General features: G+C 41.3%; 1 protein-coding gene across 1 annotated transcript; it reads right to left on the bottom strand.

Moving 5' to 3' along the window:
- Positions 1-432: 432 nt before the first annotated feature.
- Positions 433-20,436, bottom strand: SGPP1 (sphingosine-1-phosphate phosphatase 1). The gene is made up of 3 exons (XM_059473993.1): positions 19,704-20,436; positions 8,769-8,858; positions 433-6,519 (listed from the first exon to the last, which is right to left on the bottom strand). The coding sequence occupies exons 1-3, from the start codon at positions 20,295-20,297 to the stop codon at positions 5,968-5,970; spliced, it is 1,236 nt and encodes a 411-aa protein (XP_059329976.1). The 5' UTR covers positions 20,298-20,436; the 3' UTR covers positions 433-5,967.
- Between the last annotated feature and the right edge of the window lie 482 nt (positions 20,437-20,918).

Genomic DNA, 20,918 nt, shown 5'->3' with positions numbered 1-20,918 from the left:
CATGTTCTGAAATTTAATCATTCTATAGGAGGCAAACATGATTACATCCCTTTGCCTAACGGCATGAGGTAAGCAATTGCAAAGGAATTCTTCATTACAGGCATTATTTTGGCAATCTTCCCAAGGCAGTTGCAGATTTGATTAGCCACCAGCACTGAACTCTCTGCAGCAGGAATTCCCACCCACATGTGGCTACTGGCATGCCAGGAGAGATGAAAAAACATGCTGGGTTAAATATTCCAAGGTAATTTTTCAGCTGACACGGAAGCAGAATGTATTTTCTGCTGATGTTTGCTAAGCTACTGAATCAAATCAGCCTTAACAAATATAAGGGGAAAAGAACTTTCTGAAAACAAACTTTGGGGTTTGAATCCATCCACAAACTCAAATCTTGTCCCTGAGCACTGGAAGGAATAAAGACAGTAACACAAGTGAATCCAACAGGAGTTTATTACCCACACATTGCAGGTGAAGTTAGACACTTCAGTTACCAGTCAATATAAGCTAAATTGACAACTCAGGAAGTGTACAATGAGTACAAAATCATTAACAAAAGTGCTGATGTATTAATTTTTAAAACATCAGTTGTACACTATTATACAGCAAACATATGATCCTTAACTTAGGGCTTACATCTCAATTGTTTGGTTTTTTTTTTTAAATCCAGTTCTCCAAGAGGTTGAGAGACTGGGTTACAACTGCATTATTTCCCAAAAGGCCACCAACATAAGCCTTACCTTACACAGACAATGCTGGCTTGTATTTTATCAACTTCCTTTTGTCAGGGAATGCAGTAAACAGAGAAAAAAAATTATACATAAAAAAAAAAAAAGCTCCAGTACACAATATTTTTAATGTGTATATATACGTATGTACCTATATTGTACTACAGATTTCATATAAATCAAGTGTAGGCCAAATTTTGGCATAATTTTTAAGTGCATTAAGTTTAATACAAAATCCCCCTCAGACTCTACTCTTACTGTTCCCATTACTTGCTCCTGAACTGATCTTTTTCAGTTTTCATACTTCAGTCATCTAGAATTGTCTTAACAGCTAATTTCCATTTCAGTAACATCACTCTTATCTTTCATTACACTTTCTAGCACAAATAAACTTGTGGGAAAATTTAGTGACTAATTTAGTCAAAGTTCAGTGACTAATACAATTCTCCAACCTGATGGGAATTATTTACATTTACTAGTCAGTATCTTTAAGGTACTGTTATCCCATGAACCCTCTCTTCTCCTCTGATCCTACAGGAACAGTTACTGATCATACACTGCAAGCACACCCTGCTTTCCTTTCTTTTCTTACAAGGCCTCTTACCAACATGCAGATCATTTCTGGTACAGAATGGAGTGCAAAGAAATTTTTCTAAAGCATGGCTAAATTTGCTTCAAAACCAGCATGTGATACTTGCCTTTTAGAGAACACCTAAAGTGCTTTGTCCTCTCTGCCACACAATATCACATTTTGTTTCCAAATTCAGCTTTCATTGCCTTTGTTCAGTATTGCAAGAACAAGGATGTTAGTGACCCAGGTAATCTATCAATTTGACAAATATATCATTTGCTGTAAATTTCAAAACAGGCTTATATATTTTTTTCTGAAACAAAAGGCCATTTAAGCTTTCCTAAAGAATGAAGTCTGGCAAGAAGTCATTCAACTTCCTCCCACAAAAAAGTTAAGTTTCCTCAAAGTCGTTTGCAGAATACAGAAATAAATTATATAACCAACAAACTTCTACTTCAGACCAAAGAACCACTCAAGAACCAGTTACAGTCAGTTGAGTCACAACACCCCAAGAAATCAATTCTCCTCTCCTTTTATCTACTGACTTTATTCTGGGGTCTCTTCATTCACAGAATTATGGTTCAGAGGGGGAGTGTTCAAAATGTGCAGCCAGTCCCACCTACAGAGAATGGACTTCCAAGTTGAGCCCTTCAACAATCTCATAAAAACAGGGCAAAGTGTGATTTTAACAAGGAGAATCACCCAAAAGCAAGGCTGTCACATTTACAGCTGAGTCACTTCACACTCACTGCTCACAGGTCAGCACTTGCCCTTCAGGCTTCATTCTGTGTCCTGTGGAAGCAACCAAGTGCAGAACTCCCAGTAAAGTTTGACAGCAATGCCCCTTCATACCACTGAAGTATTAAATATCTTCTGTCATGTCTGTGAAAACTGAGTGTTTTTAATTGAGAAAGCAAATACTGAAACAGAAACAACTTTGAGCACAACAGATGTATTTACTTACAGCATGCAAGGATTTGTTTTTATAGATTTTTGCAGCTAACAACCCTTAATTATTTACAAGTTCAAAATTACAATCTTCACATAAGTAGCAATTGCTTACAGAAGTTCTGGACACTCTCTCAGAAATAAGCAAAAAATGGAGTAAAAAATACTGAGAGCAGTAATTAAAGAAAAAAAAACAAAACAAAGGAAAACATATTAGCTTCTAATATCCAGACAATTTAACACTGTTCTGGTAAGAAAAAAAATAAACAACACAAAAACCACATATCTCATTTGGAGATGCCATTTTTAAAAGAAATGCATCTTTCTGTTTGGTTTTTCTTTCCAGGAGAAATGCTGTACATAACCTTAAAAAATTCCAAATAAATAAACAAAACCCAAGTCCCTTTGGTTTGCCAATTTACCTGCAAGTTGCTCTTCCACCTCCTGCTCAGAGACCAAACAGTTTCACAGGTGACCACACAGGAGAAAGCAAAAGCAATGCTTTTTTATAAAAATGAAATATTTCTTCTAAAATAACATATTCTAAAACTCACCCAAGATGCACATGTCAGTTCTGAGTGAGGGCCAGGCCAGAGAAATTCCTGCTCCTATGTTTAAGGCAGTCTCAGACTAATTTGCATCTCTTCAGCCTCTTGGAAAACAGAATTGTGTGTCAAACTGCTCTCTACCTGCCTGTTGGTTTAAAGGTTTATTTCACACAATAATTAAAAAAGGCAAATTTAGCCTGCAGCTTTTTGTAATAAATGTGCATTCATACCTGGTTCTATGAAGTATATCTCTCCCAGGGACCGAGGGAGTTCACTAGCAGGATGTTTTTGCACCATGCCATAAAGGTTTTCAAGCATTTTTCCTGCAGAAAGACATTTGACTACCTCTTAAAGCTATGTTAACTTTATTTATAAAGAATTTGGTACCAGCTGGTGCTCACACTAGAAATATTTCTCATTTTTAACTCTAAGAATAGGTCAGGGCAAAAAAAGTGCTCCAGTTTTACCTGCTGCTTTGTTATGCCCAATTCCAAGGAATTTTAGCTTATCAGTAAACAAAATTATACAACAATACAAATACTTTACTTGGATTTTTGAGCATTTGCATGTCTGTAATTCTTTATCCTCTAAAGGTATTCATATTGCATGACATTCTGTGCTAACTGCCCTCTTGAGCCTAACCCTTTATAAAACATGAAAACAGAACAGGAGAACTTTTGCTCAAGTAAACATCAGTGAAGCAGTTGCTGAAGGTGCTGTATAGACATTCTGATGGACATTTCCTGGGGAGTGGAACATGGAACATGATGTTTTGAACTTACTCAATGTACTGTATAAAAACATAAAAAATAAATTTATGACAGCAGAATAAGCTACAGTGCAATTTTCCTTAGCCTGTTGAAAGCTCTGTGTGATCTTTTCACCCCTTCCAGATCCTCCACAGTACATCTCATGTTCCATCAATACTACAAGAGAGCAAACTAGAAAATACAGCTTTAATTATGCCCTTTATGATGTAAACTCCAAGTTTCTACAAGTCAAATATGTACCTTAAAAAATTAGTTTTACTCACTTACCTTTTCTGTGCTAGAATTTAAACATTTTTTGCTAAAAACTGTAAAGCTAGGATATTTAAGGAGAATATGCTCTAAATTTCAGAGAAAGTTATCCTATTATTTTTAACAGTCCTCAGACTAATTAAGTATAATTGAAACTACACCACTTGCTTAGGGCTTTAAGCATAAGGCATTTTGTGTACATTCCCCCAGCTGTTTATTTAATGGCTATCTTGGTGTGTGAAGCCTGATCAGTGGAAATCCCACTCTCAAAACCCCAGAAACCAATTTACCTTTCACTGCACATTCTGCATTGAACTGCAAAAGAGGAACAGACACAAAAATCAAATCCAGAAGTACACACTGAAACAAGCTAACCATTTTCTACTGGGTGAGGTCTTTTCAGCTGTGCAAGTTGTTGAACACTCTCAGTTTTGGATACCTCAGTTTGAATACATTCATAGCAGTGCATTCAGGATGCACCAGAAAAGTGGAGTTTTTCACATCATCCAGTGCCAGCGTACCATAAACCTCGTCTGCTTCAAAGAAAGTGAAGCTGATTTTGTCAATCTCCATATTAACAGCTTGGAGAGATCTCCAACACAAAAATCCTTCTAAAATCAAATACTGCTTACAAAAAATGTAGGCTTTACATTCTATCTAATCACCGTATTTGCCAACCAAATGATGCTTTTCCTGCAGAACAAGTACAATACAAAATTCAGTCATTTGTGTCTGCTCAGACACTTTCCTGCAGTGTTCCTGACATGGAAAGAACAGATCAGGCAACACATGAACAAGACAAAATGAAACAGAAAAAAGGCACATGAAATTACACTGGAAGGGAAAAAGATCATGAAAAGCTCAAAAGCACATAATAAAATCCTGCCAAATTTAGACATCACAAACCATTCATGCATTGACCATACTGTCCTGACTCCTCACAATCTGTCAATCAGAATGATTACAAGTTTACTTTAATTGTTATATTGTCTTATAACTATTTTAATTGGGTAAAAGTGATTATCACCTTTAAATATGCTATGTTAATGCATAAAAATACAAGTTCTTCTAGAATAATATTTTCTAACCAAATACCTAAAAGCAGTGGTCCTTCTAGATTAGTTTGGAATAATAAGTGAAGCCCATTTCTTTGCAGAATGGGGTGCTTTTATTGTTTATATGTTTAAATAATTAATTTTGAATATCCATCCACTGTATAAACAATCTCCAGAAAAATATATCCTCTTGCAGTAACTTACAATACACATTAAAAATACTTACAAAAGGGACTATTGTTCATTTACAACATCTTGAGCTCAAGGACACAATTCCTGGGTCATTTCATTTATGCAATTTTGATCAGTAAAAACTGGACATTCTGGTTAACTTGGACCATGTCAGCAACATGGACAATTAACATTTTTTAGTATCTGCCTAATTACGTAGGATTTTCCATAAAATTAGGCATTTTTACATCACAGTATATATGGCATTTCTTAATTCAGCAACAGAAAGGCACAGTTATTAAACCATAAAATACAGTACCTGAATTATATATACTCTAGTGATATCTACCAATGCTAATCCAGACATTTTTCTCTGCAAAGGGGGCTAAAGAAAAAGGCTTTTGCTCATTTGTTTAGAAAAATTCAACCTCATTACAAGTTTGGTCCATTAAAAATACCTATTAATTGAAATACCTAGAAGCAGGACTTCAGGAAAGACTAGAAGAAAGCAAATGTAACAGTTTATGGTCCAACAACTTGAATTAATTACCGTGAAATGGCAAACAGATCATGAATGGAGCCTTCTGATCAGCTGTCAGACACACCTGCTGAAGTGTCAGTGTACACAGGTACAGCCTGGCAGCCATCCCAGACACATTCACTGCATCACACACACAGACTTGGTTACAGCAATAAGTCCAAAAATCAGCATTTACAGAGGTCAGCACTTCTCCTGGACTGATGCTTGACTGCTGGCCCTAAACCATCCCCAGAGATGTGCAAAGCCCTTTAAATGCTTTGCTTGCTTTGTATTGCTGTTAACAGGAAGGCTCTGCTAAAGCCCAGCTGGCCGGCCTTCCCTTAGCAAACTAGTGCACCTCTTCAAAAAGCAACTAGCTCAGTTCTCCCTACCAAAGTGATCAGACTGCATCAGGAAAGACCAATGAAATGGAAGAGGCCAGGGACAACGACCATGAGGGAGAAGCCCACCATTCCATAGGTAACGTAGCGATAGGGCAGCTCCACCTCCATGCGCTGCCGCGCCCTGCGCACGTCGCGCTGCGGGACGCGGAACATCCGACACGCCAGAGGGATCGTGGCTCTCTTCATGGCCACCTTTGTCAGCAACAGAACGATGACCCCGAGCAGCAAGCGCAGGATGGCCTTTCCAAACACGGCCACGGTGAGGGAGGACAGGGACAGGGGCAGGCTGTGGGGAGGAGGGTCCAGCTGCAGGCCCAGCGTGTGGCTGACGTGGGAGCCGCAGGCCACGCCGGCACCGCAGCCCAGGATCTGAGCTGTGTCTCCCCGTGACGTGCTCCACGTGTCCAGGGTGAAAGAGAAGATGCCCAGGGCCAGGTGGAGACTGATGATAATTAAAGGTGCGTATTTGTAAGTTAAGTTGAAGTTGTCAATCAGGTCCACAAGTGGATGGAAGATAACCAGGATAAGAATAGCATACAGAAATCCAGCAATAACGTCCTGTTGAAGAGAAAGATAGGGTTTCAGTGCTATGACTATTTTTAAAAAAGCCCTCAAGTTACATTAACAAGAATTCAAGCCTAGCTGCTGTAGTGTTAAAAGCAACTTGTAGATTCCCATCTTTTACCCTTTAAAGGATAAACTCTTTCTTATGTTAAACATAGGTAAGGAATTACATTTGGTCACAAATCACCTGCATCCTGACCAGATCATGAATGAAGTTATGATCAAAGGATTCTTCACTGAGGTTGCAGGTCTGGACTTACTAGAAAGGCCTGTTGCAACAGGGCAAGGGGTGATGGTTTTAAACTAAAAAAGGGGAGATTCAGACTGGATATAAGGAAGATATTTTTGTTTCCAATGAGCATGATGAGGCACTGGTACAGGTTGTTCAGAGAGGTGGTGGATGCCCTGTCTCTGGAAACATACAGGTCAGGGTGGACAAGGCTCTGAGCAGCCTGTTCTGGTTGAAGATGTCCCTGCTTATTGCAGGGGGCTAGGACTGGATAATCTTTAAAGGTCTCTTGAACCCAGAACTATTCTGTGATTCTTCTATGGTTTTTCTGCTGGCAACACTGATCCCTGTCCAGGGCCAGGGCATTCAAACCTACAGTCACAGCACAAATCCAGCTCAGCTAAATCTGTTCTGCCAACTTAGGTTTGCTGAAACAGCTCAACAGTGGCTCTGAGGGCCTGGGTGCCCACACTCCCAACACTGGCAGCAGCAGCTGGTGAGCAGTCAGGGACTGCTGCAGTCAGGCACTAGAGCAGCTTCAACTTTCACTGCAGCTTCAGAATTAACAATGCAGGAAGAATGAGAACTGTTTCCAAATATTAAAGGAGAGGAAGAGATAACCTCTGTGGCTTCCTAACTGAATTTCAGTTTTTAAAGGCCTTTTTTTAATGAAAAGATTACCCAATGATTTTTTTACTCCAGCATTAAATTTCAGTTAACTGATCACTCAGTTGCATGGAACTCACTGCTACTTTTGTCACCTTTGATTGTTAAAGAAGAATTTGTGCAATCCAAGCACTACAAAGTGGCCTGCCTTCACTTTCATGCTTATCAGCTCTTCCACATGAGCCAGGAGGTGGGACTTCAATCAGCAGGGTTTGTATTGCACCAGCTTCAATGAATCATTTTTATTTGCTTCCACTAATTGAAAGCTTGATAAAAGCTCTAAAAAAACTGACTGATATAAACATCAGACTTGCTCATTTCAGAAGCAACAAAAAAAAAAACTTTCTGCTCTATTTGCCACCTACTCCCCCCAAACTCAGGCACTGTGGTTAATGTACATTGCAGGCACCACATGGTGAACTCCACTCCCTCAAACTCTGCAGAGGATTCAGATGTGAAACTGCAAAACAGCTCTGTCTGCTTGCTCACTATTTGTGGCACGACTTTGTTCTGTGACATTTTGTGTCAGCTGAACTATCAGTGCATCACATCATATTGACAGAGTGGTTTAGATTGGAAACTCCTAACTACTGATGCAAAGATGTCGTTTTGTTTTTCTGAGCTGTCTTACTTTCCCATGTTCTTTTTTACATTGTGTTCATCTACCAGCTTTTAAACTCCCTACCAGACTTACCCTTTTCTGTCTGTTAGCTTTGCTTCTAGCAGGTGATCCTCAAAAACGTCCTTAGCCACCCTCATAAGTGATCTTGCATCACAATTGCCATTTTGTAGTGCTCTTGTTTTCTCATTTCTACACTGCATACATTTGTGTTTCAGTCTGGGGAGTTTTCATCCGTTTAATAAATGAGTTTGCTTTTCAAAGATGCCAACTTTGTTACCTGGATTTAGAAACTCTGGTAAATGAAACTCTAGCATGTAGAGTGGCACTCCAAACTGCACATGCTTTGAGCAGCTGACGTGGAGTGAACCTTAACAGCCACTTTCTCATCCTGCAGAATGATCTCTACTCTGTAGAGGAAAATTTACTCTACACTTTAGAGCAGTTATCAATTTCTGCACTAAAAGATGACATTCAACACCTGTTAAGTTTCAACCATGGACTGAGTTTATAAAAGACAAGTATAAGTAGGGTCAGAGCCACTTTTAGCTGTTTTATCAATTTCTATGCTGAAGAAATCTTAAGTCTTCTGTTTCTGTATGGTAGAACATTACAAAAATACATCTGTATATAATTACTGCACTGTAAAACCTTCAATGTGATGGAAGTTTATTAAATCAGAACAGGATTAAACCAGAAGTTCAGTAGTAGATTAGATTATTTTCTTACCAAAATTGAATGCATTCCCATATAAATTCGACTACAGCAAACCAAAAAACACCAGCAGAATGCCAGGATCAGTCCAAACACAAGGGGATACTGGTAGGGAAGAAAAATGCAGAAACCATATTAGAATTTGAAAAAAAAAATTAAAAAAAAATCACTCTATGAATATTCTATAATTAATTCCAATTAATGCCACTGATGCTTACCCTTTTCCTTGCCCTACCTCCACAGGCCTAGCACAGCATCTTTTGATAAATTGCTAAGTCAAACCTTTAATCTTCCCCATTTTATTTGCATTCAGGATATATGAATTCAGTGTTTTGATCACTTTTTCAAAGCAGTAAGAAACATCTCAATCTCTGTAGCAGTTGTCCTGCCATGCTCTGATATCCCAAACTGCCCACAAGTGTGTTAAATTGCAGCAGTTTCACACTGGGTGAAGCAGCTCCATCACATATTTGTACTGTCAGCAATTACCCAGGCAGGATCAAGGCTTCACTTGTTTTCCTGAAAAGAAGGAACTCATAACAAAATTACAAAGAAATTCAATTCCTTCCTCAATTCTTTGTTTTAGGGCTTCTGCAGTTGTTGACTCAATCTCTGGGCATCAGCATGAAACTCCTAAAACAGTAACCTTTCCTGTTCTTTCCAAACCCACATAAATTTCCTCCTACAAGCCATATTTGTTAAACAAAAATCATAACAATTACTTCCAATTATTTTTGCCTTCTCACATTTTTTTAATTAATAAGGACTGTTGATCAGGAAGAAATTAAATACTTTGCTTTAATAAGCACATATCATGTGGAAAAACATAGTTTCTTAACCTGCTCAGGTTTTGGATAAAGCTATGCTAATTTACATATTACAGCACAGTCAGAAATGCTTTCCCCACTATTGCAAAATGTACAAGACAGGATACAGCTTCCTCTTTTGCCACTATTCTATAAAAGACACAGTCACAAGATAAAATGGCAAGTTTCCAAAATTGCTTCTCTTCCTACAATAAACGTTCAATATAAACAGGCAGCCTAGATGTACCCAAGCCTAGGAACAAAATCTACAGGCAGTTTTCTTGCCCTTTCCCTTGTTCCTTTCATAGGTAACCTGAAGGGAATATCCAAGAAATTCAAGAAAATATCCTTAAAATTACTGGAGGAAGTTGTGTGTCCTCTGTGAAGGCCATTTAACAGATTGTAGAGTTCCAAAATCAGTCTTTCTGTAAAAGGTTTGAGACAGGATTATCACTCTTCTGCATTTTTCCAACTTTCACTGAATTCTCAACTCCAGGACCATGTTGGCAAAACAAAACTAAAACAACATCCTCAAACTAAGAGAAAATCAGGAAGCTTATGTTTCACATAAGAAGCAGATTTCACATTAAAATAAATACTAAACACAAACATAACAAATACTAAACAGCTCACAGTTGTGTTCCATCTAGACTAAACTCCATTTCCTGTAGCAACATTTATCTTTGCTTCTATCACGTTCATCTACAAACTGGATCTAAACAGAACTGTGTATTTGTGACTCATTTCTGACTGCAGTGATGAAGGAACAAACTCAGTTTCCTGCCTTTCAGAACTGTGCTATTCCCAGGCAATGCACCAGTAACTCTGTCACACACAACTGCAGAGTTATCAGACACCAACATTGCTGCAGCAGCCACAAAAGCAGCTCCTTTGGTGCCTCCCAAGTGCAGCCACATCCCTCTGTCCCTCTGTGCTTTGGTCCCAGGGTAGCAGGAATGCTGCCTGCACAGCCACACACCCTCCCTGCAGCCCCACAGAAGCGCTGCCTGTGCAGGGACAGCTGTACCCCCCAAGAGCAGCCTCGAGTTTCAAACTGCTTTGCCATCACTTGATACCTGTGTCCATCCTTGTCTCCTGACACACATTTTTGTGCTTTCACAGCCCCATCAGGGGTAAGGCTTTTCTTTAATAAAGACTTGTCCTGTTTCTGCAGGACCTGACAGAGAGAGGCAGGAGCTTTAGCAGGAAGATGAATGAAGCACCAGGCTCAGCAGCTGCTCATGACACTGTGGGTGAGAGGTTGGGACTGGGGAAGGGAAGAGGTCAGAGCAGCTAAACAGCAAAATCCTGAGAACAAGGAGTATGAAGGAAATAGCTAGGTGAGAAGTCTGCTTTTAAGAGTCCTCAGCAGGTGACTGTAAACAGCAGGCAGACTACAATAACTCTGAAAATGAAAGAAGAGATGCTTGCTGTCAGGGAACTCACAGGGGACGGGTGTTAGAGTAAGAAAGAAACAGAAACTCCAGCTCTGAAGAATGTTTTGGAAAGATTATTTGGCTCTGTCATATCTTTAATTCTGCATAAATACCCTGAGAACACAGGCTAGTTTAGTTTCTCTGTAGCAAAACACAGTAAAATAGCCTGAACACCCTCAGCTAGAACAGGCTGCTCAGAGCCCCACCCAAGCAGGCCCTGAATGTTTCCAGGAATGGAGCACCCACCTCCCCTCTGGGCAACCTGTGCCAGTGTTTCACCTGCAGAAGCACAAAACTTCTTCCCTGCATCTGATCTAAATGAACCCTCGTTCAGTTCAGAACCATCACCCTCCTCCTGTCACAAGAGGCCCACAGGATCTGGCTCCCATCCTTCTTGCAGGCACCTTTTAAGTACTGATCACAAATGAAGCACAACACCCTGGTTGTTTTAACTCCTACCTTTCAAAGCAGCCACTGGGTTTGAGAATTCCCAGAACATCAAACTGGTAACACCTGCTGAAATCTGCCCTGGGGTGGTGAGACAGGCTGTGTTTGGTCCTCACACACAGGGCTAAGAGCACAAGGTGACTGAAGGAGAACATCAGCACTCCCACACACCTCTGAGCTCAGCAGCATGTGAGTCACACCAACAACAGGGACATCACCTGGATCCTTGGAAAAAAAGCTGATGCCATAAACTTAGCTCCAAATTATTGCCTGCAAGGCTGAGGTACCAGCAAGCCTTGTAATAATACTGTTTTGTGAAAATGGATTTCAAAAATCTCTTCTCCAAATAATAAATGAATATTCAAAGTAAAAAAAACAGCTTTTACTAGTCTTTTATATTACAGTCTTATATATTTTACAGTCTTCTATGTTTTATAAAAGACTAATGTAAAAATTTGAATATAAACTTATATCAAGTGCTCAGGAAAGAAAGTCATAAGCACTTTTTACTGTGTTGACTTGGGTTTCTATTTTAATAAGAGATATTAAGCAAGACAGCTGAATTCCAGCAGGTTTAGTCCCATGGTTCCTGGCATGCCAGATCAGACCTACAGAGGCCCAAAGGACAAAAGATCACAAGTTTGCTTCTACCCCCTTCCCCAATTCACTGCTGGTTTTGCTCACTGGGGCATCAGGAGGCAGAGTGGCATCACGTGTGCTTCCAGGTGAGGGTGTGGAAGGCTGTCAGAGATCACAGCTGGAGAGGTACACACAGAAACCAGGTCTCATTCTCTCAGCTTGCTCTTTTTGATAAAAGAATTGATGTATCTTCAATCTTGATCAATCCTGGTATCACTTTCAGTCAGATACTCAGGAGGAGCCCATTTTGGACACTAACATGTCAAACCCTGTCTCCATGCCCTCTTTTAGGACCATCTCATGTATATCCTCAAAAACTCCTTGTGCCTCCCCACAGCCAACATGCCACCTCAACAATTCTGAGTATGGTTTCTTTTTTAACTGCATACTGCTTTCTTTTTTATAACTTAAAAACACCCAAACCAATAAGCATGTTATTTTAAAAAAATTTAAGAAGTTAATTGATTTCTTAACTTCACCTATTAAGGTAAAGCCAGGGATAAAGCTGACTGAATAAACTACTCATTGTGTTTCAGACCCCAGTTTTGTTCCCATATCCAGAATCTTGTTTTGATCAAAGAAACTGAATTAAATTCATATTTGTAAAACGGCAGTGAAAATACTCTCAGTAAGTCTTTGAGAACTTTATGTGCTATGTTTTTAGGACATAAAGTTTTTAGAACTTTATGTCCTATGTTTCTCTCATCCTATAGAAAATTCCACTACATCCTCCACAACAGGCTTGCAAACCTCTGACTGGACCACACACAAAACCCCTCCCATCCTCCTCCTGCTCCTTGATCTTTTTGCCAAGAGTCTTAATAACATAACCATTGTTTAAAAATGCTTATAAGGAAACAATCTGTCCTAAAAGCTTTGACCTAGGTCAGAAAATTCCTCCTTTCATAAGGGAACACTATTAAAAGACACTAAATGCTCACTTCTTTACCTTTTTAAAGCACAGGAGAAGTTTGCAGCACCCACAAATGACTCCAAAGTAACTTTCTAATATTTTCAGAGTTCTACAGTATTCAATGATCTTTTTTTAATCATATCATAACTCAGAAGTGCAACCTGAGTTTGAGACAATTATTTTGGGCTAAAGTTCACAGAAAGAATCCAAACATCACTTGAAGCACCAGGCTTTTAATAAGGTATCTGGGCCATGTACTGACAATAGTCATGAAAAGCAATAATCAGTGTTTATGGGAATAACTCCAGACCTGGCTGGACAGATGAGTTCAAAAAGCAAAGCATAAAAATGATTTTTTGAAGAGAGCAGAAGAAAAGGGAGAAGAGGATTGTTAGAAAAGAGAGACCACCAGTCATTTTAGGAAAAATAAACAAATTCTTTAAAATGGGCCAGGTGGTAAACACCACTGGTTAATCTACATTTATCAATGATTTTCTCCTTTCTTGCACTGACCAACATTAATAACAAGAGACATAAAAACCTCAGTGTTACATGTCACTACAAGAACCTCTTCTTAAAATTCCAAGATAAACTTTTCAATGCCAGTCCTGAAGGAAGTTAAAACATTTCATTTTCTGCTACACCTAATCTGAAAACAAACTGAGGAGTAACAATAGGAATTAGGTTGTTATTTCGTTTCATTGCAGCCATTAAAAAAATAATTCCTCTCTGAACACAGCTAGCAAGAATTACTTATGGCTTGCTCTGTTTATGCCCCAGTACCTAAAACTACATTTTTTCTGCAAAATGTTCTCTCAGTTTAATCAGCACACCCTATTTAACGGACAAGGAGTGCTTTTACATGTGTACAATGCACCAAGAAACAGAAACTGCTTGAGAAGTATTTCCTTTGAATACCTTTTCATCAAAAACTCTGTATCCAACCTTAGAGCATTTGTTTTTACATGTTTTCTCCCAAGACCCTTTACATTAATTAAAGATTTGCTTAGGCAAAACTGAAAAATACATTTAATGACAATCAACAGAGTCTAATGAGACAGGCTGTTGTATTCCTCTGGCAGAGATTCCCCAGTGACATTTGTCAGAACTGGCTCTGCTCTTTTTAAACTTTTAACACCTGCAAAAAACAACTTTGTTCAGTTTCCCTTACAAACAAACTACAGGCATTAATATGGCCCGTGGAAGACCTTACATCACACACACACAAGACAAGGCCAGAGCTGACCCTCCAAATTCCCATTTCTCTCTCTCTCAAATCATTGTGTGGGTAATCCTGTGTTTTCAGATCATCCCTTCAGCTGTGCTCCCCATGTCAGAAGAGTTTTTGTCGGACTGTTTAGGAAACATGTTCATGAAGACCAATCAGACAAGCATGCACACATCTCTTTGCCAACATTTCAGTATTTTAGCCAAGGGCCCATTTGGGATTCTCTGAGGGGTGATGTGTCTCTTTCTGAAGGGGCTGCACTTGCTCTGCACACACACTTCGTGTGTGAGAGATGGTTTTCTGTGTGCAGCTTCCAGTTTATCACTACATCAATCTCACTGCAAATGCAAGCCTTTCACCAAGACAAACATTTAAAACAAGGGTGTGCCCCTTTCTGCAAAATTCTCACTGTAGCACTGTTGTGATTAGGCTGTTTATTCACCCCCAATAACCAATTATTCCCCATTTCCAGTGGGGATCAGAGAGTTTGGAAATGAAAGAGCAGGCAGACAATTCTAGAGGTAATCTTCAATAGGGGTCAGCCACAATCACAGAGCAAAGCAGATCTCCCTGAAATCCCAACACAGATCCTGTCAAACCCATCTCATTTAATTACACTCAGCAGCCTTGGCCGATAAAAGTCACAGTGCAGATGAAACATTTCTGGAAGGGAGTTTCACGTGGTACCACATAAGAGCCTTACACAACCAGGACCACAGAGAGTCAAAAGAGCACTGAGCAAATGAAACTGGGAACGAAAACTGCATCAGAGAGGCCACTGGAGAGCAGATGCACCCAGGGCAGGTTCAGCAGTGCTGTTTATCCGGGTCAGTCACTGATGGCAGGCTCTGCACATCAAACACTGCCAGCCAGGTAGCAGGGAGGGCAAGGCTGTCACATTCAGCAGCACCAGCTGCTGCAGAAGGTAAATCAGCCTTGTTAATGCAGTCAAAGGCTGCTGCTCATCAACCCAGCCCTGGGCTCCTGAAGTTCGCTCGGTGGCTCCAGTGAGAGGCAGATTAAAGCTCAGTTCCTCACTGAGCTCAGGAGGGAGGGCAAACCCCTCATTTCCCAATGCACACAGCCACTGCTGCTGCCAGGCTGCATCCTAGAGGAACTCTGAATACAAGCAAATTGTCTCTATCCTCTGGCTGACATTTATTTTTCTTTATTTTTGTGAATTTTCTGTATCCCTGTGAGATCTCAGCACCTCAAGATAGAGGTGCAGAGAAGCCGAGACCACCCTTGGGGGGCTCGAGAATCCTAAAATGTTACCAGAAGTGTCTAGTAGCAAGATTTTGATCCTACACAAGAAATGACACCTGTATGAAGACTGAGAAGATTTCACTGAGTGAATAGTGAAGAGATAAGTTAAAGTGTAAAACACAGAGTTTAAGATTTTAGTACAGAGGAGTCTAAAGAAGTAAGATAGAAGAATTGAAGCGTATCCTGTTCTTCCTCTTCTTCTTCTTAGCCTCCATCTTCTGTAGTAGTAGTGGCACTTTGAGATTAGTTATTACTAAAAGTGCACCAATTAATAAGAGTAGAAAGTATTAGAGAGAAATGATAAATATTGTACACGTAACTTAGAGTATAAAGACAAGTGACCGCCCCGGGGGCTCGCAGTGTGCCCATGGCTGACTTGCTGTGCAGACCTCTGTCGGGCTGAAAAAAAATCTTTTAGATAAACAATTAATAAACACCAAGACCGAGACAAGATCAGAAATCTCTCCTCGTCCTTTGAAGCGTCAGCTCTTCAAAGCCATCCCTAAGCCTTTCCAAAACACCTAAACAGCTCACAGAAAACCTTACAAGCCTAAACAGCCAAAAAACCGAACAAGTAGCATCTCTGAGCTATCTCTCTCCAGACATAAATCAACCAAACATAAATCAGCAGCGAAAAGAAAAACATAGAAATCTACAAGTGGCGTCTCTGGGTGGGCTCGAACTACTAATCTACATATCCCCTGGCTGATACTTATTTTTTTCTCCTCAAAAGCCAGCAGAGTTCTGACACATTCAGGTACCATCCCAACTCCAGGACTATTTCTAATAAAATACATCTTGGTGTCTATCTGTAATCAGCAGTTCAACGTAATCAAACAAAATATAAAAAATACTTTTTCCAGTAATCTCAGCCTGAGCCTTTGGAGATTTTGTGGATAATTAGCAGTTCACACTATCTCTTCCTCATCCCATCTGGGACATGATTTAAGCCCAGCCTGGCTCAAACTGTCAAGACTTCAAAGAAATCAAGTTTTCCCCAATGTGATAAAGGTTGTTTTTTCCTACATCATATCAAGATCTACAACCACACTGTCTTTTAAATGCTTGCCCTCCTCTTTCAGGGTATCAGCACTTCAAACAGAGGGTGGGGAAAAAAAAAATCAACTTTAAAAAAAAAAAATCAATTTTTAACACTCCCAAATTCTCATGAGTCTTTGACATGAGCTATATATTTCATGGTTACTGAAGTGTTGTTGAAATAAATAGTTTTCCCTGCAGAAATGTAACATATTAAATAAATAAATGAACATGGATTATGAAAGTAGAATCAAAAGTTTCAGGCAAGCTCTCATAATACAAGAAGAAACTGAAAAATTTGGATACAATGGACAGAACAGTTAGCTACTATGGAATTTATCCTAATATCTAACTCACTTCTGTCTGAAAGAGTTTCACTGAATATTCCCTATGCCCAAAGTCTCTAATTGTGATAATTTCCCAAAACCATCTTTAAAATACATTATCTCTGAAAATATTTTACTTCAATAGAACTACTGCATTTTTAGAAAGTATTTTTGTTTTACAGTCAAAAATCCTTTTGAATACTATGTAAAAATAATTGTAACAGAATTGCTTAAAGGCATTGAAAAACTGAAAAGCACAAAGTCAAGAGGCTAAGAAAAACTTACTGCAATCCAAACGTTCTTAAATGGACAATCTGGGCCACACCTAGAAAAACAGGAGCACATTTTCTCTGTTTTCTTCAAGAAAAAGACTGAAATAGTTTGCCTTGGATAGACAACAACTACCACACAATAGGAGGAAGTCATAGATCACTGAAGGCAAACTGGAAATCAGCCACACAAGGAGATTCCCTCCTCACTGGTGTAACATCTTTGAGAGCAAGGGGAGCTTTCTTTGGTTTAGTATAAACTCCAAAGTGCCAAACCCAAAGCTGCCTGCATTCCAGAGAAAAAGTCCCTGCAGAGTTACACCTGTATCTGCTTTAATTCAGCCTCTGCCCACTGTGATCTGCTGAAACAACAGTCCCAACATTGTCACATCCCAATCAGGCTCTGATTTATTAAAATAAATTCTAAATGCCCACCTCATAGTTGTGTTCTTTACACTAAATATATTCTTCATACTAAATATAAGTATACATGAGTATTCCTTATACTAAATATACACAGAAAGAGGTTAAACCAACAGGTTTAAATCCAGCAACCTGCACCTATTAGTAAATTCGTACAATTTAATAAACATAATACTAAAAACCTCTTTAATAGCTTTCCAAGAATTTCTGAGGTCAGTCTTTTTTAACACCATTCCCAGAAAAACACCATTTTCCACGACAAAATGGTGTCACATAGGTTCTACTCCCTTTCAACACAAGTAAAACAGGGAGAACAGAAGATGAAAGGTTAATGAAAAGGCTCTTGACATGCCACTGGTTAATTACTGATTAATTTATGGAAATAATGTAAAAATCAGAAGTGATTTTTTTACATGAGTATTTTGAAAGGACAGAAGTTGGTTTCAGAGAGGTCTTATACTCGTTTTCTAAGAAAAAGGAATTGAAATCAAGACTCAAACACTTTCCTTCTGCATTCCTTAAGCACAGTCCCACAGGAACACGAGGCTGAATGTTTATGATTCCTCACCATGCACGCACGGTTCACTCAATTAGCAGCGTTGCACAGGCTGCAGGGCTGGCAAAGCACAGATCGAACCGGGTTCATTGGCAAAACACCATTTCGCACATTTCACAGCCTGTTTGCTGCTCCTGCAGAGGCCATCGAGACGGGCTCTGCTCTGCACACACGGCATCGGTCTGTGCAAAGCTGATGGGCTGGAACTGCTCAATGAGCTTTCCCACACGCAAAGAGTGCAAATCCAGTCTGCGCTTCCAGCTGCCACCAGCCCTACACATCTAACAAGCAATAATCGCATATATACACATTTTGGTCACCTCAAACAACTTTGAGATTAAACATCTCAGTGGCAAAACTTCAAATATTTATTTCAAACACTCACAGAACATTACATTATTATTTATATATATATATATGTAATTATTATGCCTGCATAACTCCGGCATATAATACTTCACCGAATCCCTAAGAGCTTCCTTCTGGGCACATGCATTCACCTTGCAGAAACATCAATAATCTTTGGTTAGAGAGGCCAAATAAAATCTCTAACCCTCAATCATGCCATTCCTTTCAGTCACCCGTTCTAGATGCTGAGATAGAGCCACAGCAGACAACTGGTGATTGTTACCTGTAACTGGGAAGACAAGAGTTAAGCCCCTGCACGAAGCTTAGGATCAGAGTTAGTTTTCTCTACCGACATGACTAATATCCACCTTAAACCAGGTATTACAGTAAGGATTAGTAAACACTAACAACTTAAGAGTCTAATTACTGCCTAACTTCTTAAAACGTTTACCTGGGAAAGCCTTCTCTCAGCTGCTGCTGAAAGTGGTTTAGTGCAGTGATTTAGAGCTGGATGTGCTTTCTTTGGAGCTGCTGCTGCTGCCGCACTTCCAGCAGCCAGCGCCAAAGCACATGCCACTGCTTGCGTAAAGCAGGCGATCAACAGTGTTATTTTAACTTATCTATTGACCCCAAGTGCAACAGCCAGATTTTAGAGATTCTGCTGAATGAAGGTGATGAAAATATCGCAGATTATCAGTTCCTGCTAATTATGAACACATTGATAGATGGTAGAACCTCCTGAAAGTACAAATACTAGGATCATTTCCAGGTCGTGGTTAATGAAAATAAAATCGTTAAAGAAAACGCTAAAGCCACAACTCAATGACGCTACAAAGTGACTCGAAGCAAAGAAGGATCAACAAGAAGCCCTTTAGTTACTGGTTCTCCACTAAATTCTCACTCTGTAAAACCAAATGCGTGTGAAAACATTAGATGCTTATCCAAACTTTGCGCAAATGGACAAGCTGGAAAAAAACCTTCATCGGAACAAAACGCAGATTGTTACTGCGAACTTTTCACGCGTGCTGAGCTAATCCCCAAAACCAGCACAGCTTCCATTCACAAGACAGAACTACTAGAACACTTCTCGTTACCTGAGCAGAACGACAAAAAAAATTAACAGTGAGGCAAGGAAAAAAGGTACGAATGTGACGTTTTCCCAACCAAACTCAGCCACCTCCCTCCTGAGGAGCAATCAGGTCTGCCACACGGGGCTGGAAGGCGCACGATGAGGACACGGAGGTGCGAGCATTACCTGCCAGCGGCCGTAGCTGAGCAGCAGCAGCGCCAGGGGGATGGCGGTGCCCGACATGGCGTGGGTGGAGGGCATGCTGTACTCGGAGTTGTAGAAAACCTCCAGCTTCACCACGGGCGGCGAGGCAGGGCGCGGCCAGCGGATCACATCCTTGGTGCACTGCCCCAGGTACATCACCCACACCCAGATGATGATGAGCCTCCGGCCCAGCCAGGCGTCCACATTCCAGATGCAGAAAGGGAAAAAGAGGATGTAGAAGAGCTCGTTGCCCAGCTCCGTGCCCAGGCTGAACAGATAGTAGAGGAAGCGGCTGCGAGTGGCGAACTCCTGGCTGCCGTCCTCCTCCTCCGTCAGCGAGTTTCGGCGCGGCCTCCTCCTCCAGCGCCGCGGGCTTCCCGCCGCGCCGGGCACGGCCCCGTTCCCGGTGGGATGCTCCTGCCCGCCCGCGGGGCCGCCGTTCGCCACGGGTCCCCGCTGCTCCGCGCCGGCCCAGCCCGAGGGCCCCTCCACCCCGCAGAGCCGCTGGAACGCGGCCACTTTGCGCGGGTCCTGCAGGTGGGCGGCCAGTCGGGCCAGGCGCTGGCCGAGAGACATAGCGGCGGGACCGGGGGACTTCGTCTGAGGGGCGGAGAGGGGGATGGGAGCTCCGCGGAATAGGAAAGGCGCTCGCTGAAGAGAAAGCCGCTGGAAGGCGAGGCGCCGCGGATACCGCGGGACTACCCTCGCCTCACCCGCTCCCTCCCGCCGCTCGCTCCTCACGCCCTCCCCGCTCGCTCCCTCCCTCACGCCCGCGCCGGCCCCGCCCCGCCGCGCCTGCGCGCAGCCCCCACCCGGCGGGAAACGTTCATCGCGGCGCGGATTGGCTGCCACTCTCTCTCGGTCCCGCCCCCACAGGCGGTGCAGCCAATCAGAGCGAGGCGGTGCGCGAGGCGGTGCGCGGCGTGAGGCGGCCTCGAGCGTGAGGGGCAGAGGCCGCGGAGGGCGGCCCTTGGGGTGGGTCGGGTTTGGGGGACCGTAGTGGAGCCTCTTTCTCCTCCTCATTCTTCTCTTCCTCCTTCTCCTCCTTCGTCTTCGTTATAGAAGCGCCGAATCAATTGCGGTGGATGAGACCTCTGAGATCATCCAGTCCACCTTGTCACAGATCACCACCTTGTCCACTAGACCATGGCACTGATTGCCCCATCCAGTCTTTCCTTAAATCCCTCCAGCTCCAGT

This window comes from Ammospiza nelsoni, chromosome 6 (assembly GCF_027579445.1).
Source record: "Ammospiza nelsoni isolate bAmmNel1 chromosome 6, bAmmNel1.pri, whole genome shotgun sequence".
NCBI lineage: Eukaryota > Metazoa > Chordata > Aves > Passeriformes > Passerellidae > Ammospiza > Ammospiza nelsoni.
The sequence above is the reverse complement of the archived record's forward strand: the minus strand, read 5'-3'. Positions and strand labels throughout refer to the sequence as shown.

Coding starts and splice junctions, on each gene's coding strand:
- SGPP1 (XM_059473993.1), bottom strand. CDS start 20,297: ATGTCTCTCGGCCAGCGCCTGGCCCGACTGGCCGCCCACCTGCAGGAC. Junction 8,859..19,703: donor TCAGCTACGGCCGCTGGCAG/GTAATGCTCGCA, acceptor CTTCCCTACCAG/TATCCCCTTGTGTTTGGACT. Junction 6,520..8,768: donor TGGGAATGCATTCAATTTTG/GTAAGAAAATAA, acceptor TCTCTTCAACAG/GACGTTATTGCTGGATTTCT.